Source organism: Lampris incognitus, chromosome 16 (assembly GCF_029633865.1).
Source record: "Lampris incognitus isolate fLamInc1 chromosome 16, fLamInc1.hap2, whole genome shotgun sequence".
Classification (NCBI taxonomy): Eukaryota; Metazoa; Chordata; class Actinopteri; order Lampriformes; family Lampridae; genus Lampris; species Lampris incognitus.
Window position 1 is genome coordinate 42,518,906 of NC_079226.1, and position 23,082 is coordinate 42,541,987.

At 45.0% G+C, this 23,082-nt stretch overlaps 1 protein-coding gene across 1 annotated transcript in view; it reads left to right on the plus strand.

The window, feature by feature from the left end:
• The first annotated feature begins 3,644 nt into the window (after positions 1-3,644).
• The window catches only part of LOC130126417 (NLR family CARD domain-containing protein 3-like), a 52,412-nt gene continuing 32,974 nt past the window's right edge, over positions 3,645-23,082 (plus strand). Inside the window, exons 1-12 of the mRNA XM_056295924.1 lie at positions 3,645-3,775; positions 3,880-3,944; positions 4,319-4,421; positions 4,529-4,645; positions 5,932-6,180; positions 9,291-9,407; positions 9,742-9,820; positions 10,007-10,211; positions 13,448-15,251; positions 15,799-15,972; positions 16,192-16,365; positions 16,585-16,755. Of these exons, the coding sequence (XP_056151899.1) occupies positions 4,333-4,421; positions 4,529-4,645; positions 5,932-6,180; positions 9,291-9,407; positions 9,742-9,820; positions 10,007-10,211; positions 13,448-15,251; positions 15,799-15,972; positions 16,192-16,365; positions 16,585-16,755 (3,179 nt within the window). The 5' untranslated portion in view covers positions 3,645-3,775; positions 3,880-3,944; positions 4,319-4,332. The remainder of the gene's footprint in view (positions 3,776-3,879; positions 3,945-4,318; positions 4,422-4,528; positions 4,646-5,931; positions 6,181-9,290; positions 9,408-9,741; positions 9,821-10,006; positions 10,212-13,447; positions 15,252-15,798; positions 15,973-16,191; positions 16,366-16,584; positions 16,756-23,082) is intronic.

The window sequence follows — 23,082 nt, forward strand, 5'->3', positions numbered from 1 at the left end:
CCGTGTCTAAAATTTTACTGTTCACTTTTAAGGCTTTAGATGGTATTGCTGCTTTTTACATTTGTGATTTATTGACTTGGTATGTCCCCCCTCGACCATTAAGGTCTGCAGATGGAGGCCTGCTGGTTATTTCCAGGTCTCTTGTGGCTACAAAGGGTGGTGGGGCTTTTCAATTTGGAGCCCCACCCTATGGACCTCTCTCCCTGCTGAGCTAAGATAAACCAAGTCTCTAGCTTCTTTTAAATCTCATCTTAAAACTTTTCTTTTTTTTACAAATGTTTGATATTTTTTATTTTTACCGTTTTTATTTTCACTCTTATTTGGTCTTACTCTTATTCCTGCCTTGTCTGTTTATTTTTTTGTTTTTGTGAAGCACTTTGTAACATTGTTTTAGAAAGCTACTATATAAATAAAATTATATTATTGTGGCAGGATGAGGAAAAAACACAGGAGACGAAGGCGAGTTTGCTGTTCATTCCTCAGCTCCAAAACCAAACTACAGCAGGAACAACCCTGCGCCAGCAAGCCCGGGAACGTAAACCACGCCCCCAGCTCACAGTCCTGCTGGGTGAGAGGCATAGCCCCTAGTGTCCGCCACACAGCCCCCCTCCCCCCCCCCGAACACCCAGAGGGGACTTCTGGAAAGAAAATTAGGGTCTCACTGGAGGCTTAATCAGCCTGCCATAACGAAACAGTAGGTGAAACACAGTCCAAAGTCAGCTGAGAAGCAGAACGCTGAACCCGTGAAGACACTGCCGGGGTCCTGGAAGGAGGACGACCCCGACGGGGAACCTGGGCCGGGAACACAACTTCGCCTGCCACCCTGTGCGCCGGTTTAAGCCTATCAAGCGTGACACGCTCCCTACGCCCACCCATATCCAGCACAAAACCCTTAGGACCCGTCTCAAGAACCCGAAATGGGCCGTCGTATGGGGGTTGGAGGGGCGAGCGGTGAGCATCATGCCGTACAAAAACAAAACGAGCCGACCTGAGCTCCGCAGGCACGAACGACCGCGGAAAACAGTGGTGAACGGGGCCTGGAACCCGAGTGCTGTCGGACAAAAAAGGATAAACGGCCGGACGGGGTCGAGGAGCGGAACTCCCAGGCGAAAAACTCCCCAGGGACGCAGAGCGGCTGACCGAGCACCAGCTCAGCGGGCGGAGCGTCGAGGTCCTCCTTAGGAGCCGAACGCAACCCGAGCATAACCCAAGGTAAACGATCCACCCAGTTACCATCCGAGAGCGCAGCGCTGCCTTGAGCCACCGGTGAAAACGTTCACACAAGCCGTTAGCCTGAGGGTGGTACGTGGTAGTGCGGTGTACCTGCACACCCAAGGATCGCGCAAGTGCCGACCAGAGCTCTGACACGAACTGGGGGCCCCTGTCTGAGGTGATATCTGACGGAGTGCCGAAACGGGCCACCCAGGAGGAAAGAAACCTGCTCAGTGGCAGGTAGACAAGCAGGCAGAAGTCCATGAAAGGCGACGTTCCAGCGCAGACTGGTCCACAGTGGAGGCCTTTTAAGGGTGAGGGCTATTGCTTGATGGCCAGCTGGCGTGCCGGGGTGAAGGAGGGGTCAGCAGGTGTCAGCGGTGTAGCAGGTGTCAGGGGCGATCGCTTTGATGTCAAGGGCGAGAGGCTGTGACAGGACCTGAGTTCACCAGGTGTGTCGCAGGTGTCTGCCTGGGAGAGCTAGCTTTGGATCGGCTGAGGGAGCCTGGTCTGCTTCGTACGATGGATCCAGGGACCACGGCCCCTGCCTGGAGCTGCGCCCGGGGAGGAAACACCGAGAGCGGTCGGACAGGACGCGGAAGCGGGGCATGCTAAGCTAACTGCTAGCCCATGTGTAACCCTGTTGAAATGTATTCATTATTATAAGATATCATTTTGAATAAATAATTTCATAGTTTAATAAATAGAATTTACGGTTAAATTGTTAAGATTCATTGACCAACAAGGAAGGTATGATTTTGCTCACTGAGAGAAATGCATGTTGGGTAATGTTCATGTTTTACTGAATACAGCATCTAAAAATGTTAAATATTTGTTGTGTAATAATATATGTGAAAATGCTTTAAAAATGCCCGTAAGAATAGGAAGAAAGAGGTACACAAATGTTTTGTGAAGTTAGTTTTTTTTTTCAAACTCTGGTGAATGAGCCAATCACATTGGAGGTCAAAGGGCGAGGGAGTGGGTTGAGAGTGAGCGACGAAGGAGTACGAGGGAAGTAGCGTGTTGTCTGCTGAAAAGAAAAACACGAAATGTTATGTTAAGGTGTGCACCATTTTTAGTGAAAGTGTTCAACCAGGACTCTTACACTAAACTTTAATGGTGATATTTCTGTCCGTTTTGAGTGAACTACTCAGCACAAGAAGACCGAAAGAAGTTAAGTTAGGCGCTGACTTAGTGGCTAGCGCTTTTGCATGGACTTCGCTAACAAGCTAGCGACCAGCGACCTCGACTAGCAAAGCCTGTGTGGAACTGCGACGCGGACGACGAACAAAGACCCCGACGGAGCCGGATAGCGTTGCCGAGTGGTGGACTTTGCCGGGATCGTCACCATCGTGAATCTTCTTGTCATATCTGCTCCTGCTGCCGCCGCCTTGGACCTTGTGTATTGGAGGCTACATTCCATTGAGGAAAGGTACCGTTCTTTTGTTTTGGCCTGCGTGGGGAAGCAGCCATTTTGTTTTTGCCTGCGTGGGGAAGCAGCCATTTTGTTTTTGCCTGCGTGGGGAAGCAGCCATTTTGTTTTTGCCTGCGAGGTGAAGCAGCCATTTGGTTTAAGGCTACAACGTTCACAAGCTACACTCAGGCCTGCATCAGTCGAACTGGGTATTTGAAAGTAGGCCAGGTTATTGCCGGCTACTTTCTTTTTCTTGGGCCCTTATGTTTCAATGTGTATGTGTATGCATTTGACTGGGAGATTTCAAAAGATATTTGAAAACGAATCATTTACATACTGAACAATATTTTCTAAGTAAATATTTTAAACTTCTCATAACACAGTGGTGTTGAATGATTACTTTTGATATTTTAAGTTAATTAAGAAAAAGAGTATTGCATATAGCCTACTAAGTAGTGATTACACACACACACACAAGTTAAACACTGATATGTTTATTAGTGACACCCCACTTATTTGATTAGAGGTTTTAAAGAACACAGGATAGCCACCTCTCACTATAGCCAAACCCGCTAGAGAGGCGCTACACGTGCATACCACAGTCATCCTGGCTGCAATTCGTTCTGTGGACAGAGGAATCTTGTGGACTGCGTTGCACTGAGTGGACTGTGTTGTTAACTGTTTGTTGTTTTTTTGCTTTGTTCTCTGTTTTGTATGTTTTTGGTGGTGTTGTTTTTGGGAAATTCTGGATGTGTGTTTCTTGTGTTGCACTTCTGTGGGCTGGGAGAAAATGAATTGTCATTTCTTTGTGTATGCAAGTACATGTAAGAAATGACAATAAATTGTTTCTGATTCCTGAGAGGATGCAGATTTCATTGTGCGATGCTTAAATGCTTTGTTATGCTGGCTACCAGTAACAACTCACATACGGTCATGCGTTTGTGTTCATTATGTTTATTTCAGAAACTATAGAGATATGCTCCGTTATGCTGTACCGTTTGTACTGCTGGAACTATTACCACTCTGCAAGTAAAGGACTTAACTCAAACTGATGATTCTGTGCTCTCTGACCGGAGCCCTCTAGTGGTCAATCATCCAACCAACCAGTTTCAGGGGTCCAATACCCAACATTATGTGCTGCTTTCAGATGTGAATATTCATTGGAATTCATTGTATGAGGATTTCCAGCATTTCTGTCTGACTTTGGTGTTGAGATGAACATTTCATGAGAATGTTTTGTGTTTTCCTTTCAGTGGTATCCAGACAGAACCAACAGCAGCCAACAGGTTGTAGTGTGTTGTCTCACCTCGTTCTGCTGGTGAGTTAAGCAGGAAGTCTCACAACTGCTCTGACAGCCCAGATAAGTTTGACTGAAGTACATTTTATCTACTGTTCATCTACTGAGTGTAGAAAACACTACCACCTTCCAACACTGAGATCCACCCCCTTTAACACAACCACCTGTTAAACAGTCCAGGTCTCAATGGACCACAAGGCTTCAAATCCTTCTTTCTGGATGTTTCTGGACAGTCTGTTAGATGCAGACAGCAGGGGGTTCTAGTATTTTATACAATGTGTGTATGTGACATGTTACTAATGATGACAAGCCTACAAATAACTGATCCTCTGATGAAAAGCTTATGGAAATAATGTGTCCAGCTAACACAGCATGTTGTGTGTGTTTGTGTGAAGGTCTACACTCTGCTATGAATGTGTCTGAGGAGAGAGAGGAGGGAGGTTCTACCTCCAAAACCACTCTGTCTGGGGAACATGACAGCCAGACCAAAGCTAAGAGGTAAGATGAGGATCTCTAACTGGTCTATGACTGGTCTCCATCTCAGAGCTCAGCAGTGATGTCATCATGACATCATCAGTCAAAGGTCTGTTTGTGTTGTGTTGAAGTCCAGTCCATCTGGAGAGACCAGTCTCCCCTGTACCCAGCTGTGTGTCCATGAAGAGTGGCTGGTCTATGGATCCACCTCATACATTCAGAGATGGACACCCCTCTACTGAACAGAGGTGAGGTCTATGGTCACATCTGTAGTGACCATCAGTGAAAACCAAAGTTCTTGTTCCTCTCCTGCATTGGAGGGGTAGTACTGTTCTCTTCACGTATCCAATAACAATGCCCAACTGAGATGTTCTCTTTGGGTTTGTGTCCCATTCATCACAGCGTGATGATTATTGACAATATTTATTGTGCTGATGTGGTAAATTGGTGAAGGCAAGGTGATCCAAAATATTTCAAATGACTTTTGTCTTTGTTCCAATATTAAATTGTCTTCTTTATGGTAAGAACTGGGTTTTCCTGATACCTATGAGCATTTACAATACTACTTCCTTTAACCTGTTTCCTTAAAACAGCTGCCTATCACCTCAACCATCACACTGCCAAAATAAACATTTTCCTATTTACATTCTTTTATTTACACATGATGTGAAGGGCTCCTATAACAGACACAAAATAGAAATATGGTAGAGTCCGTTTTTTCCAAGTCGACTAGTCGGGAGGTTGTCTGAGTGAATAGTCGACTAGTTGGTCTCAAGGAAGCTCTATTAATTAGGCTCTACTTTTCCTGGGCCCACTTACTTCAATGAAGACCTATGATTGTTATTCAGGCCTTCACACATTCACAATGAAGAGATGCTGCATGTATACACATTGTTCTATCAGTCATGTGTTTTATTTGCACCCTAACTTCTTGTGGACCATAATGTGTCCCTACCAGTAACACGCTGCTTACTAACAACCAGCGATTCCCTCTCAGAAAAGTCATTTGCCAAACTGACGTAGCACTAATCTACATATATCTGGCTCATCTATTTAATCACTTTAAGAGATTAAGAAAATCTAATCAGCTCCATCGGGAACATCATTATAAAAGATCCACAATCTACTTATTTACTTTATCTTACTCACTTTTTTGATTTTATTTATGTTGTTATTTTATTAGTATTATCATGTTTTTATCAATTTTACTGTTCTTTGTTTAGTTTTGTCCTTTTGAACTATGTTATCTTGTTTATTTGTCTAGCTTTTATTCAAGTGTATATATGTTCATTATTGTCAGGTTGTGTCAGATTGTTGTGTGTTGTTATGGGCTTGTCAGTCATGTGTGAAGCACTTTGAACTGCACTAACCTGTATGAAAGATGGGATTCAAATAAAGTTTGATGGACTGACACAAGATAAAAACCTCACATCTTAACATACAAAAGCTAACACAGTAGTCGACTGTTCTGACCCATACCTACTTAATACATCTTCAGAACAAGACTTATTAAATAGTCTTCCTCTGTTTCTAGCAGGACCCATCAGGAGAGACCAGGCTCTAGTCTGCAGCCCTCCCCGGCTCTGAAGAGGGGGCGGAGCAGCGACCGGGACGACTCGGAAGAGGGGGGGCCAAGTACAATTCGGAGAAAAAGGGGGGGAAATGAAAAAAGAGAACAGGAGAGACCAGACTCCCCTGTACCCAGCTGTGTGTCCATGAAGAGTGACAGGTCTATGGATCTACCTCGTACATTCAGAGATGGACACCCCTCTACTGAACAGAGGTGAGGTCTATGGTCACATCTGTAGTGACCATCAGTTAAAACCAAAGTTCTTGTTCCTCTCTTGCATTGGAGGGGTAGTACTGTTCTCTTCACGTGTCCAATAACAATGTCCAACTGAGATGTTCTCTTTGGGTGTGTGTCCCATTCATCACAGCGTGATGATTATTGACAATATTTACTGTGCTGATGTGGTGAATTGGTGAAGGCAAGGTGATCCAAAATATTTCAAATGACTTTTGTCTTTGTTCCAATATTCAATTGTCTTCTTTCAAAATCCTTTATTGTTGCCTCTGTAAGTACAAGAGAGTAAAATTCTGATGTTTCGGCTCCTCAACACTGCAGCAACAACACCAATAACATAACAACAAAACAACACAGAAAGCAGTAATAATAATAATACGTAGTGTGTGGGGTGTGTAAGGTGCTGTGTGTGTGTTGGCTCTACCTTGATAAATGTGCCTATGTGTGTGTAGTTTGCATATTGTGTATTTTTGTATGCAAAATTGTGTGTGTGTGTGTGTGTGTGTGTGTGTGTGTGTGTGTGTGTGTGTGTGTGTGTGTGTGTGTGTGTGTGTGTGTGTGTGTAAACTGATGATCCGCTGCAGACCATAGGTCAGTACCAGTCAGTCCGGCACCAGGCTTAGTGTCGTTAATGTTCGTTGTTCAAAAGCCTGGTTGCTTGGTGGAAAAAGCTGTTCTGGGTTCTACTGGTCCGGGCTTTGAGGCTGCGGTACCGCTTGCCTGATGGTAGCAGCTGGAACAGTCCATAGTTGGGGTGGCTGGGATGTTTGATAATCGTGCAGGCTTTGCTGACACAGCGTCCGTTATATATGTCCTGGATGGAGGGAAACCCACATCCTCTGAAGTCCTGGGCCGTCCCACAACCCTCTGCAGGGTTTTGTGGTTGTGCGCAGGACAGTTCCCATGCCAGGCGGTGATGCATCCAGTCAGGACGCTCTCCTTATGGCAAGATTTGTGTTTTCCTGATACCTATGAGCATTTACAATACTTCCTTTAACCCAGCGTTTCTCAAAGTGTGTGGCGCCCCCCTGGTGGACACATGGGTATGACAGGGGTCACATGTGTGACCGGTGGGGAATGTAGACTGGAACTACTGTTTTGACATCAGAATCTTTCTCACGGTGGAACAATCAACAAAACCTGCTTTCATGAGACAGAGTCTGTAGGTTCTCAGAATGGAGAGACATTTGACAGGGACGAAAAGAAAGACAGGAGATGTTTCCGAGACAAACAAGACAAAGTGCTTCACTGACGGTAATCAACCAAAAACCAAGTTAAGACAATGTGACGAAGCCTGTCTTGCTCCTGGGTTCACAGTGAATGTGGTGGGAGATGAGGAGAGACCAGTGTGTATTTTATGTGTGAAAACTCTGGCAGCTGGTAGTGTGAGACCAAACACACGAAGAAGACACTTAGAGACATTACACCCCGGTCATGTCAACAAGCCACTGGAGTTCTGTCAGAGAAGACTTGGTGCATACCGTCAGCAGGAGCATGGCTTTGTAAGTCCTGCATCAGTGAACAACAAAGCACTAATGGCGTCACACAAAGTCACATACACAACTGCCCAGTGCAAGAAACCACACACAATAGCAGAGGAGCTCATACTTCCCGTGGCTTTAGATATGGCGTCAACTATGTTTGATGAGACAAGCGCCGCAAAACTGAAGGCTGTCCCTCTGTCCAATGGCACAGTTGCAAGACGTATATGCGACCTTTCAAATGACCTTGAAGAACAACTCGCTGAAAAACTGAAAGACAAACGTTTCAGCTTGCTAGTGGACGAGGCTACTGACAGCAGTAAAGACTGCTTGTTTATTGCTCTTGTTGGCTTTGTCACGTCAGAGCCACTGTGTGAGGACTTGCTGTTCTGCAGGTACGTCCCAAGTACAGGACGGCTGATGAGCTGTTCAGGCTTCTGGACTGGTACCTGACAGAACCTGGGCTGAAATGGGAGAACTGTGCGGGCGTTTGCACGGATGGTGCACAGACCACGGCAGGGAAAACGAAGGGACTGCAGCCACTAATCAAGAGGGTCTCGCCAAACGCACAATGGACGCACTGTGTCATACACAGAGCAGCGCTAGCATCAAGACTGATTAGCCCGGACCTAAACCAGGTTTTGACCCATGTTGTTATGTGGTCAGCGTCATCAAAACAAGACCCCTGAGAGCACGGCTGTTCTCTGCACTTTGTGGGGAGATGGGAGCTGAACATTCAGCTGTGGTGTTTCACAGCGACGCTAGGTGGCTCTCGCGAGGTGAAGTGTTGTCGGGAGTCTTTCAGCTCAGAGAGGAAATGCGGGTGTTTCTGGAGGAGGAGGGTATGCATGGAGTTGCAAGCAAGTTTAGTGAAGAACAATTTCTGATGAACTTGTCCTATCTCAGCGATATATTTGAAAGCTGAATGAATTAAATCTTCAGCTTCAAGGCCGAGACAAGCACCTTCCTCACCTGGCGGACAAGATCAGTGCGTTCACTCCAACAACCATAATGTGTCCCTACCAGTAACACGCTGCTTACTAACAACCAGCGATTCCCTCTCAGAAAAGTCATTTGCCAAACTGACGTAGCACTAATCTACATATAGCTGGCTCATCTATTTAATTACTTTAAGAGATTAAGAAAAGCTAGTCAGATCCATCAGGAACATCATTATAAAAGATCTACAATCTACTGATTTACTTTATCTTACTCACTTATTAGATTTTATTTATGTTGTTATTTTATTATTATTAATATTATCATGTTTTTATCAATTTTACTTGTCTTTGTTTGGTTTTGTCCTTTTAATCTATGTTATCTGGTTTATTTGTCTAGCTTTTATTCAAGTGTATATATGTTCCTTATTGTCAGGTTGTGTCAGATTGTTGTGTGTTGTTATGGGCTTGTCAGTCATGTGTGAAGCACTTTGAACTGCACTAACCTGTATGAAAGATGGGATTCAAATAAAGTTGGATGGACTGACACAAGATAAAAACCTCACATCTAAACATACAAAAGCTGACACAGTAGTCGACTGTTCTGACCCATACCTACTTAATACATCTTCAGAACAAGACTTATTAAATAGTCTTCCTCTGTTTCTAGCAGGACCCATCAGGAGAGACCAGACCCCCCTGCACCCAGCTGTGTGTCCATGAAGAGTGACCACTCTATGGATCCACCTAATAATTTCAAAGATGGACACCCCTCTACTGAACAGAGGTCAGAATTGAACAGCTGATATGAACAGATGGTTTGGTTGTTATCAGACTCTACTGAACAGACAGAGGTAGTAACAAGTCATGACACATGGAATTGGTCTGAACCTTCTGCTGGTTCAGTTTCTTCTCTCAGAACATCTCATCTAATAACCACATCAGTATTTACAGTGGTGTTCACCTTGTGTTTCTGCCTGCATCCATCACTACACAACACCTGCAACCTCGTGTGTGTGTGTGTGTGTGTGTGTGTGTGTGTGTGTGTGTGTGTGTGTGTGTGTGTGTGTGTGTGTGTGTGTGTGTGTCTAGAGACCTAACATGTCATGTGTTCTCCACAGAGACCACCAGGAGAGGTCAGAGGTTCTCAGTGGTCAGTCTGTCCAGGAGCATCAAACAGACCTGGACTCCATATTTATGGTGTGTAAATGTACATGAACAGCTTTTACTTCACCTACAGATGAAATGAAAAACATCATTCTGGTCATGATGGTCTTCATGCTCCACTGTTCACACCAGTGGTTTTTAATCAGTGACAGATGGGCTTGATGTTTTGTTCCATGACTTTAGCATGAAACTTTAATTCACATACTGACTCATTTCCAGCTGCTTGAGGAGAACATTGTCACTTTTGTGAAGAAGGAGCTGAAGAGGTTCCAGAAGGTTCTGAGTTCAGATTACCCAGACTGCTTAGGGAGACAGAGGGAAGAGGAGGAGCAGAGCAGGAGTACCAGAGAGGCACTTCTGAAGATCACCCAGCACTTCCTGAGCAGTATGAAGCAGGAGGAGCTGGCTGCCCGTCTGGAGAGCAGTAAGAGACTCTTTATTCCAAAGCCTCAACACCATGTAAAGCAGGGGTCCCAACCTGTTCTGGCTCGTCACCCCACTTTGAAGTCACTAACCTCCACTGACCCCAGACACTCTACAATTACACCAGAATTAATTTGCTGCAAGAAAATGTTCATTTTAGACCACATGTAGGCTCTACCCATGACAACTCTGTATATTTATTAGGTGTTTTATGTTTTATGATTGGTGTCTCTTTTTTGTTATCAAGTTTTTTATGAGTCATCTACTTTTTCCCACACACAATACAAACACAATATACAAATAAGGGGAAAAAAACCATATGAAAATTACACACACACACACACACACACACACACACACACATACTCAGACTGCTCAGAGCCCCCTCCCACAGGACCCATGGTTGGTGTCGCTCAGATATTTAATGGGGCAGTTGAGTTTGCACATCTCGCTGCAGCCTTTCAAAGTTGGGTGGTGTAGTAGACAGAGTGCATCTCATCTCTGCAGCTACATCCACTCACCAACACTGCTTTGACTTCATGCACACAAGAGCACTAAATCCACTTCACACAAGTATGTCTTTCCTTCTTCTTCTTCTTCTTCTTCTTCTTCTTCTTCTTCTTCTTTTGTAAAACCCCCTTCCTTTCTGGTCTTCCTCCCACCTTGTCTGCCATATCTCCATTCCTTTCCTCTTAATCTCTGCTTTTCCTTCTCCTTTTCCAAGTGGAACTCACACCGGTATTTGTTTTTGCAATATGTGTTCCCAAAAGGAGCCAACAGATTTAAAGCACACTGTGAGATCTCTGGGTACTCTTCTGTTGCACCAAACCAGAATTCCTCCATCGCCACTCGTGAATGCGGTCCCTGTTGTGTTCTGTACAGCTCAGTTCAATCAGCTGTTCAGTAGCAGTGGCAGGTGGGTCCACCGAGCCTGCAGCACAGTGGAATGGGTCCCTCACCCAGTCAAACTTGGACATATCCAAGTCTGGAAAGTAAGTGGGAAAGTGCTCTTGTAGGCGTTTCAGGGGCTCACACATCATCTTTGCGGAGCACTGGTCATCGATGCCGTGTCTGTTAGAAACTTGCTCAGCTGGGGGAAAGGGGTGACGTTTGCTTTTGGAAGGCTTTCTCTCCACAATGTGAGTTTCCTCCTGAATCCATCAGCACGGTCACTCATCTGCACGATATTCTTGTTTTTCCCTGCATGCTTATCTTCAGTTCATTAAGTTTTCCAGAGATATCCGTTACATACGCAAGAGGAGCATTTTTTGCTGGTCACACAGAAAGTCGACAAAATCTGTTTGGTTTTTTTTCACATCAATGAAAAACACCAACAGTTCATTTCTCAACTTGAAAAATGGCTCCAGCACCCTCCCTCTCCACAACCACCCTGCCTCTGTGTGAAAGAGCAAGTTGTCGTGTTCAGAGCCCACATCGCCGCATAGTTTAGCAAGTAGACCTGCACGCAGTGGATGTGGTTTGATGTGGTTCACCATGGCTTCAACCTGCTGCAGAATGTCTGTGATGGGCACACTCAGTTCCTTAGATGCCAGTCGCTCACGATGAATCATGCAGTGATTCCACACGACAGAGGGCGCCAGTTCCACGATTAACGTACGTAGGCCTGCTCGCCGCCCCGCCATAGACGGAGCCCCATCTGTACAAAACCCTACCATACGCTCCCATGGAATGTTGTTGTCTCCATATAGTTGTGGAGACATGGTACATTGCCTTGGCAGTCTCTTGTTCAGGAAGAGGGAGACGGTACAAAATACCCTGGTGAATAGCATTCTCCTGCATATAATGAACAAATGTCAAAGCCTGGGCATTTCTCCCTTCTGTGCTGACATCCGTTTGTAGAACATAGGCTGGGGAATTTCGTAGTCGGTCTGTTAGTGTGCTCTCTTGGTCACTAGCGATGGCATCTATCCTTCTTTTCACTGTGTTATCAGACGATGGTATTGTCTTCAGTTTTTGCACTTCTCCCTCCCCACACATCGTTTTTACCATTTCAATGGCAGCTGGCAATATCAAAGTCTCAGCGATGGTATGTGGCTTCATAGCCTTTGCAACAAGACACTCGTCCACCTCAAAAGATGCTTTCAAGGCTCACTCACTGACAGTCGTTGTCTTTCTGAAGTACACTCGCTGCTTATTCAGCTCGGCATATTTCTTTTCAAAGAAAGGTTTTGGTTTGCCTACATATTCTTTACGCTGTGTCTCAAAATGTCTCTTGAGCTTGTTGGGTTTCATGCTGTCCATAGACAGGACGTTACCACACAGCAGACATGCGGCCTTTCCTCGTTGTGTTCAGTTATGCTAGTAAATCCAAACTGAAGGAAGGGTTCATCGTGTTTTCTCTTTCTTTTTGGTGTCAGTTTCTCCGTTTCACTCAAAGATGTGGAGGGCACAGGTGGGCGAAGAAATCTTTCCATTTTCCATCGCTCTGATTTGCTTACAAACTTCGCTCACTATTTGTTTGAGATTGGGAATCTGCACGTTGGTCACGTGTGATGGTGTGAATCAAGATATGCCGAGAACTCGATTTTTATGAGGGGAAGTGAGTTGTTTTAAATCGTGTGTGTTGTTTTTATTATCATAATAATTATTATTTGTATTGATGAATTACTAGAAATTTTAGGCAACCCCATTTCAATTCAATGCGACCCCGCTTGGCGTGGCGACCCCAAGGTTGGGAACCTGTGATATAAAGGGTCAATAGAGACAAAGTGGGAGAGGAAACTATTTTCAAACTCTGTTGAAAATGTAGATTTATCAAAGGAGGTTCAGACAATCTCCATTTGGATGGTAAATAAAAGAAATCTAATGGATAATTTGGTTAAGCTATTGGTTGGATGATGTGGGTGTAAAATGCTGATGACATTGGTTCACATCAGAGCAATAATATCAGAGAGAACCTCTTTAAGACATCATCTCTGTCCCCATAATCCCAATAAAGAGCTCCTAACTAATACATGGTTACTACGAGAGCTGGAACAGCAACCATCAAAATATTATTACAGTAGAAATGGAGCAGGTTGTTTGTGGAAATGCACTTGGATAAATCTACCCTTTATATAAATTAATTACATGTCTTCATTGTTTGTCTTAAATCAGACCTGCTTGTCCATCCACCAGTGATAAGCTGAAGTAATACTATGGAGCTTGGTAAAGTTTCTGTTTCTCACATTACAGTAACATCCACTCACTGATTCCCTGCTTTATTTGTTTATTCAGAAAACCTTGTTCCCATGTGCCGGAGTAACCTCAAAGCAGCTCTGAAGGAGAAGTTTCAGTGTTTGTTTGAGGGCATCGCTAAACCAGGAGAGTCAACACTTCTGAATCAGATCTACACAGAGCTCTACATCACAGAGGGAGGCAGTGGAGAGGTCAATAATGAACATGAGGTCAGGCAGATTGAAACAGCATCCAGGAAACCAGCGAGACCAGAAACACTGATCACATATGATGACATCTTTAAACCCTTACCTGGACAAGATAAACCAATCAGAACATTGATGACAAAGGGAGTGGCTGGCATCGGGAAAACAGTCTTAACAAAGAAGTTCACTCTGGACTGGGCTGAAAACAAAACCAACCCCAATATACACTTCACATTTCTGTTCACGTTCAGAGAGCTGAATGTGCTGAAAGATAAAAAGTTCAGCTTGGTGGGACTTCTTCATCACTTCTTTATTGAAACAAAAGAAGAAGGAATCTGCAGCTTTGATGAGTTCCAAGTTGTGTTCATCTTTGACGGTTTGGATGAGTGTCGACTTCCTCTGGACTTCCAGAACAATGAGATCTGGACTGATGTCACAAAGTCCACCTCAGTGGACGTGCTGCTGACAAACCTCATCAAGGGGAATATGCTTCCATCTGCTCGCCTCTGGATAACCACACGGCCTGCAGCAGCCAACCAGATCCCTCCTGAGTGGGTTGACATGGTGACAGAGGTGAGAGGGTTCACTGATCCACAGAAGGAGGAGTACTTCAGAAAGCGATTCAGAGATAAGGCGCAAGCCAGAAGAATCATCTCACACATCAAGACATCACGAAGCCTCCACATCATGTGTCACATCCCAGTCTTCTGTTGGATCACTGCTACAGTTCTGGATCACATGTTGGGAACAGATGAGAGAGGAGAGATGCCCAAGACCCTGACTGAGATGTACATCCACTTCCTGGTGGTTCAGTCCATCCAGGGGAATGTGAAGTATCATGGGAGATCTGAGACACAGCCACACTGGAATACCGAGAGCAGGAAGATGATTGAGTCTCTGGGGAAACTGGCCTTTGAACAGCTGGAGAAAGGCAACCTGATCTTCTATGAAGCAGACCTGACAGAGTGTGGCATTGATATCAGAGCAGCCTCAGTGTACTCAGGAGTGTTCACGCAGATCTTTAAAGAGGAGTGTGGGCTCTACCAGGACAAGGTCTTCTGCTTTGTCCATCTGAGCATTCAGGAGTTTCTGGCTGCTCTTTATGTCTTTCTCTCATTCATCAAAACTGGAGTCAATCTGCTGTCAGAAACCCAGTCAACCTCCTGCAGGTCTAAACCACTTGGAGATGAACGTGAAAAACCAGACCTCTACCAGACAGCAGTGGACAAGGCGTTAGAGAGTCCAAACGGACATCTGGACTTGTTCCTGCGCTTCCTCCTGGGCCTCTCACTGGAGCACAGTCGGAATCTCCTACGAGGCCTGCTGGGAAAGACAGGAAGTATGTCAGAGACCAATAAGAAAAGAGTCCTGTACATCCAGGAGAAGATCAGGGAGGATCTCTCTCCAGAGAGAAGCATCAATCTGTTCCACTGTCTGAATGAACTGAATGACCATTCTCTAGTGGACGAGATCCAACAGTACCTGACATCAGGAAGACTCTCCACAGACCAGCTCTCTCCTGCTCAGTGGTCAGCTCTGGTCTTCATCTTACTGTCTTCAGAAAAGGAGCTGGAGGTGTTTGACCTGAAGAAATACTCTGCTTCAAAGAAGGGTCTTCTGAGGCTGCTGCCAGTGGTCAAAGCCTCCAGTACAGCTCTGTAAGTGTATAGATTATATTTTTCCATTGGTGAGAAAATATTGTTTCATTCCGCTGATGATTGATAGTGTTACTGGGGTTACAGGTTCTAAAATCAAAAGTATTAAAGACATTAAAATGATAGAATAATTACAACTATCAAAACAGTCGTTGTAATAGTTTTAAGTAGCAGTAATCATAAAACAAGCAGGTAGTATTGGAATCAGCAGCAGTAGTAAAAGCAGTAATAGTAGCAGTAGCAGTAGAACTAGTCTAGTAGTAGCAATAGTATTAGTAGTCACAGTAGTAGCAGTAGTAGTACAAATTGTGTTATAACAAACAGCCATTGCAGTTATTGTAGGGCTACTAGTAAAAGTAGCAGCAGTAATAGTACTCTCGTAGTAGTAATATTTTGTTATATCCGTGTTTAGATGAGTACTATAATAAAGTACTATTATCCAAACTGTTGTCATTATGAAAACAAATAGTAAAATCAAAAGTATTAGATCCATTAGTAAATGATAGAGTGATATATGTGTGTGTGTGTGTGTGTGTGTGTGTCCATTCAGGTTGAGTTCCTGTAATCTGTCAGAGAGGAGCTGTGAAGTTGTGTCCTCAGTCCTCAGCTCCTCCTCCTCTAGTGTGAGAGAACTGGACCTGAGTAACAATGATCTGCGGGATTCAGGAGTCAAGCTGCTCTCTGCTGGACTGGGGAGTCCACAATGTAGACTGAAAGCTCTCAGGTCAGTATTCCTAAACCTCTTCAACACAGGACCACTTCAGTCCTCATTTATCACCCAGGTGGTGCTACACATTGGTGGTGGTTGAGGTGAGTTTCCCCCTTCAATGTGAAGCGCTTTGGGTGTCTAGATAAAGTGCTATATAAATGTAATCCATCATTATTGTGTGTGTGTGTGTGTGTGTGTGTGTGTGTGTGTGTGTGTGTGTGTGTGTCCATTCAGGTTGAGTTACTGTAATCTGTCAGAGAGGAGCTGTGAAGTTGTGTCCTCAGTCCTCAGCTCCTCCTCCTCTAGTGTGAGAGAGCTGGACCTGAGTAACAATGATCTGCAGGATTCAGGAGTCAAGCTGCTCTCTGCTGGACTGGGGAGTCCACAATGTAGACTGGAAACTCTCAGGTCAGTCTTCCTAAACCTCTTCAACACAGCACCACTTCAGTCCTCATTTATCACCCAGGTGGTGCTACACATTGGTGGTGGTTGAGGTGAGTTTCCCCCTTCAATGTGAAGCGCTTTGGGTGTCTAGATAAAGTGCTATATAAATGTAATCCATCATTATTGTGTGTGTGTGTGTGTGTGTGTGTGTGTGTGTGTGTGTGTGTGTGTGTGTCCATTCAGGTTGAGTTACTGTAATCTGTCAGAGAGGAGCTGTGAAGTTGTGTCCTCAGTCCTCAGCTCCTCCTCTAGTGTGAGAGAGCTGGACCTGAGTAACAATGATCTGCAGGATTCAGGAGTCAAGCTGTTCTCTGCTGGACTGGGGAGTCCACAATGTAGACTGGAAACTCTCAGGTCAGTCTTTCTAAACCTCTTCAACACAGGACCACTTCAGTCCTCATTTACATCCACTTTAATGGCAGTCACTACATCCTAACCTGGGTGGTGTTTTCTCTGATTGGAGGAATTACAAACCAGTTGTAGTAACAAGCTCTGCTTCTACTTCCTACTTCCTGTCAACCACTTCCCATGAGCACATCCCCCAGCAAAGAGGTCCTGTCAGTGCATCACACATCAATATAGTTTTGTTTTCAGAGAAAAAAGTGAAATAGTCTAACAGGCATAGCAAGGCCTTCCTTCTGACCATATCCAGCTATATATTTATAATTCATATTTCTTGTTTCAGTCTGCAGTGTAACTCTGTTTTCACCTGACAAATACTGCACTGGTTCTGATTATATTGTAGTGTATCAAACACAACTTAAATACACATGTGCTTGTATGAACACATGAATGTGAGATGGTAACCCTGTGTACAGGTTCATGGTCTAGTGGTCTTGTCTGTCTTTTAAATGTGGAGGTGGAGGCCACAGGTTTGGGGGTGAAGATTGACTTCATCTTCCTCTTACAGACATACTGTAGGAGTGGAGGAGGCATCACTTCCTCTAGCAGTGTGTTCACACTCACATCTCTACTATGACAACACAAAAGGATGTATTGACCTCTGCAGCTCTCTGAGCACACAATGTGTGCTCATCACTGTGCCCCCCTAAGAACAAAACATGACAGTGTGTTAATGACATCATCTGTCTGATGTGTAGTCGTCACATGATCTGTAAAGGTGTGGGGTTCTTGTTCACTGCGGGGTTCGATGCCTCTCTGTGGGGCTTCATGACTGTGTGTTGGCTCCATTAACATCAGAATGTCCCTCAAAGCTGCAGATGGTCAGTACCCTCAGCCACACGCAGGGTCCAAAATTAACTTTTTGGTTCACCAGCCAAATGTCTGGTAGGTGAACATTTCTACCCACCAAACTTTTTTTACCGGCCAAAAAATAAAATGAGATTTTTGTGTTGTGTGTCATACATACAGTTAATCTGCATGGTAACACATTATGGTGGTGAATAAAAGCAGTGGTCAGAGCAGATTGTAAGTGAAAAATAATTTCATTTCATCTTGTATTGATAATAAAACAGTGCAACAAAATAACATGCCTGTATGCATTTAAATTGAACTTCAAAGTATGGGTTCAAAGTATGGGTCCCACCCCCAGTCAGTCGTCCTCACTAGACTCCTCACTTTCAGTTTCCCCCATCTTATTTTTGTCCATGAAGTCTGGTCTTCTGCTCCTTATGGACTCCTGGTGCCATAGCTCCACAGCACAGGTGGGGTTGTAGTCCTGTATGCTTGGAGAAGACAGCTGAACCAGGAGTAGGTCTGAGAGGGCGCCAGTCTGTCTTCACCTGCTTCCTTACATTGAAACCCCGCTCACACTCTGCTGTGGGGGCAGGCAGGGACATCACCAGGTCTACCAAAGCCAGAATGTCTGGGTATGAGGACTGAAGACTGCTGTTGATGTCACACCAGCTGGTCTTCTTAAGGGTCTGGGGCTCTAGATAGAAGTTGGTCTTTAGGATGGTCCACTGGTCAGGGATCAGCTCAGTATAGACCCCAGAGTCATTCAGCACAGGCCTGAAGTGGTCCACCAGGGCATCCACTCCAGTGTCACCAAAATCTGAAACAATACACGACACATCACAGTTTTTATTGCAGTCTATGAAATAATGACCCTGTAGTAGTAGAGACCTGAATGACCTGTCATACAAAACATAATACTAAACAAACCTGCTGCTGCTTCCCCTGACTCTGGCCAGTTCTTGAAGTCGACGAGCTTCGTGGCACACAGAACCCCGACACTTGCATCCTGGAACCTGATCTTCATGCTCTCTACAAGCCTCCCTGTGAGTTTTGCCTGTGAGGTGGCGACTGCCTTGTTGTCCCCCCGGCTGAGTGCCACTCCCTGATAACAGTTGCCCTTTGTGGCCTTCATCCTGGCACCATCTCTGGTGATAAAAGATGAATTTCACCATCTTAAAACAGTAGCATCGTCTTTTCATTTCAGTATTAACTATAACATTCTTACGCCCTCTGTCTTGTTGAAATAATAATTTCTCATATTAAACTGTATCTTACCATGACCTAAGACAAGTGATATTGCACAAATCATACCTTGTTTTGTACTTCAGTATCACAGCCTGAGTAGCGGACAGAGATTTGTGGGCCTCTGCAATGGTGACAGTTGACCTTTGCAGGCAGGCGGAGAGGTTGCTCAGATAGGTGAGCATATCATGGAGGAAACTGAAGAACTGGACCACAACAGTCTCCCTGGCGGTGCTGAAGAACCTCCTTGCTTTGGCCTGCTGGACAGCCCTGCCACCTTGAGCATCAGGAGATTGAATCTGAAATACATTAGAAAACACAGACAGACAAACGCAATTAGCCAGTTACTTTCATTTCAAATAACTATGATATTACCTATTCTATAATGGCACATTTTCATAGTTCCATCAACAAGTCCATATTAAATTAAAATTTTTACTGTATTACATTAATATTTTCATTATTTTGACAAAACACACTTTGACAAATTACTTTGGTGTAGTAAGGCAAACTACAGACACTACCTGTTCCAGGTGCTGAATGATTCCTTTGTAACCCTTTAAGAAGTGGTCCAGCGCACGAAGCAGGTGCCCTACCCTGCGGGTGCCATCGATTCGGGTAGGCACCAGTGGCGTATGGCCGAGAATGTGGAAGCTGCGTGTCAAGTTAGCTCTGTTCCGTGGGCTGACATGATAGAACGTGTACAGCCCACTTAGGAAGTCTTCAACCCTCTGGTATACATTGTTGCTGCGGATGGCATCTCCGAAGGCCAATTCAAGATGGTGTGCCATGCAGTGTATGCTAACAATGTACTGCCGGTGTGGGTTCCATTTCTGCTCTGGTGCAATATCGACTCGGGGTCCTTCGACTACATATGACGTCACGGATTACGTTGCTAGCTAGCGTTGTTTAATGCTAGCTTTATAGTTATTGAGCTGTGTTTTTACAATCCACATTGACATGGAGTTGGTTAAGGAGTTAAGGAGTGAGGCCGCAGGCTCAGGACCCCTGGACGAGCGAACGCGCACGAGCAGCGTCTAAGAAGTGAGGCTGCAGGCTCAGGACCCCTGGACGAGCGAACGCGCACGAGGGCTGAAGGCCCGAGCAGCGTCTAACGTCAATCTACTTTTTCCCGCTGTTCCTAAACTAAACTAGCCCCTACCCGATCATAATGCGTGAAGTAGTGATGTCATCTGTAGTCGCACATCCGGTAGGGTGAGTAGATCAAGTACCGACACTGGTCCTGCTTAAGGCGACTGACGACACCACTCTGGGCTCCTGTCATTACCGCTGCCCCATCCGGGGCCACGGCAACCAGCTTTCTGTCCCAATCTGAGGACACCTTCTCCATCATGCTGTTGATGGCTATTGTGACATTTGCTGCATCCGCCTTCTCCACCGTCTGGATGCCCACAAATGTTGATTCGATTTTCCCTTCATTTCAGTAGCAAAGATAGACCAGCTCCTCCTCCTTCACTTCCATCTCCCATGACATGTGACAGCACGCCGCCGACTCCGTATGCTGAGGTGACGCATGCCAGCACCAAGTCCTTGTCTGCTGTGTAGTGACCCAGGACTTTGGCTGATTTCAGCAGCTGTTTGGACACACGGAAAGCGTCCTCCTGTTCCTTTTTCCAGGCCCATGGAGCGTCTTTCCTTAACAGCTGGTGTAATGGAGCTAAACGTGTGGCAAGATTGGGGAGAAATTTGTTATAGTAATTTAACAGGCCTAGGTACACCTTAAGCTCAGTCACTGTGGTTGGTGGTGGGTCCTCCTCAATGGCTCTCACCTTACTCTGTACTGGGTGCAGACCATCAGCATTGATCCTGTGACCTAAGTATTCCACTTCGGCCTGTAAGAATGCACACTTGCATCTGTGAAGTCGCAGAACGGCTTATTTGAGTCACCTGAGCACCTTGTCCAACGTGCTCAGGTGTTCGGATTCATCTCTCCCCATCAACAATATGTCGTCTAAATAAACAGCTACCCTAGGCAGGCCTTGTAACAGACTTTCCATCGTTCTCTGAAAAATCGCAGGTGCTGACAATACTCCGAACGCAAGCCTATTGTAGGTGAACAGGCCTCTGTGTGTGTTTATTGTTAGGTATTTCTTGGACTCGTCGTCCATGACGATCTGTTGATAGGCGTGGCTTAAATCGAGCTTGAAGAACTGTTTCCCTCCTGCTAGTGTATTGAACAGGTCTTCAACGCGGGGAATAGGGTATTGCTCTAGAGAAGAGGCACCGTTTACTGTTAATTTGTAATCGCCACATATCCTGACTGAACCATCCCGCTTCAGGACAGGTACAATGGGCGCCGCCCACTCAGCATACTTAACAGGTGCTATAATGCCCTCCTTCAGTAGTCTCTCTATCTCTTCTTCTACTTTCGCCCTCATGGCATATGGAACTGAGCGGGGCCTGTAAAACTTGGGACGGGCTTCAGCAGACACATGAATTGTGGCTTTCATGCCTTTTAACATGCCAAGTTCTTGCTTGAAAACATCCTCATGCTTCATGAGCACTTCCAGTAATCTCTGTGTCTGTGTCCTCATATGCTTTATCTCATCCCACTTCAGCTTCAGGGCCTCTAGCCATCCTCTTCCTAACAAGCTAGGTCCAGTACCTTTCACCACCACTAAGGACAACGTCTTCCCCTGTCACGCGTAGTTTACTTCCACTTCAGCCACTCCTACTACTTTAATTTGTCTCTCCTGTGTATGATTTGAGCGAGAGTTTGGTTTGTTTTATTGACGGGCGTTGTTTTTCTTCCCACATCTCATTAAACTTCATTTCATTCGTGATGGTCACACTACCCCCTGTGTCAATTTGAAAATTTACTTTCTTCTTATTCACTTCCACATTTACTTCAAATGGCTTTATTCACTGTATGGACGTTTCTGTTTTCAGGTAAGCTAATGTAAATGCCTCTTCTTCTTGTTCCGAACTATCACTATCCTGCCTCCCACACTCACAGCCTACATTGTGTGATCGATGTGGACGCGCGCGTCGCTCTGCTCTGTGTGATATCTCAGTGGGGCATGGTGCATCTTCTCTGTTTCTACAAGCCTTGGCAAAATGCCCAACTTTTCCACAAGAGTGACACTTTGCTTCTTTAAACTTTCACTCCGCTGCACTGTGTTGCTTTCCATGACATCGGTAGCATTCCTTCTCTCTCGTTTTCCAATCTCCTCCCTTTCTCTCTTTTCCCTCCATTTTCATACTGTGACATGCTAACAGTGGCTTTGCTTGCGGGTCTTGTGCATTTTTATTAGCGGCCTCTGCAGCTACGGCAATCTTGAATGCCCTCTCAAACGTGAGGTCTGTTTCAGATAGTAAACGTCTTTAAATCCGATCATCATTAATACCACACACTAGACGGTCTCTTAACATCTTTTCCAGTGTAGTTCCAAAGTTACAATCATGAGCTAATCGTCTCAGCTCTGCTACATACGCATTGACGGTCTCGTTAGGCTGACGGAAACGGGAATCAAATTGATCTCACTCGGTTTAGGGTTGAAGTGCTCTCTCATTAGGGTTGGTATCTCATTGTATGTTTTCGAGCTAGGCTTTGCTGGACTCACCAGGTTTCTTATGAGCTTGTATGTGGCTGGTCCCACCACACTGATGAGGATAGCTCTCTGCTTCTCTCTGTCATCACTTTCATTTGCCTCAAAAAACTGATCGAGAATCTCGTAGTACTCTTCCCATGTCTGCTCCTTTGCATCAAATGCCGACAAGGTACCTATCATTGCATTCATCTTTACGTTTCTGCTCGTTAATCCTCCGGTCCAATTTAGCCCTGGCTAGTTCTCCGTACTTAGCACGTCTTCCTACCGTCTGCCACCTGAACTCATCCAGTCGCATCCGTCTTCAATCAGGCACTTTCCCCAACCATCCAGTATCCTCGTCGCCAATATGTGATAACGTGTTCTTTATGAAAAGATGTAGTTTCACCGGATTCGGGTTTACCGATTTAATCAGTCTCACGGAACAGCGTACAGATTCACATGTTGTCATCTCAGTTATCACTACTTAATCTGTGTATATCTCAACTCATTAACTTGATAACCCTAGGGGTCAACTGTACCTCCTTAGGGTGTGGGGTGGTACTGCAGGTAAGTATAATAATGTGACATGGTTAAATAATAGACTTCTTAGTCAACCTTTCGGAGTTAACAAGTAAGCTTTTAATGACCACAAGTCAAGCAAGTCAAAACAGACACAAGTTTGTATGGGTCT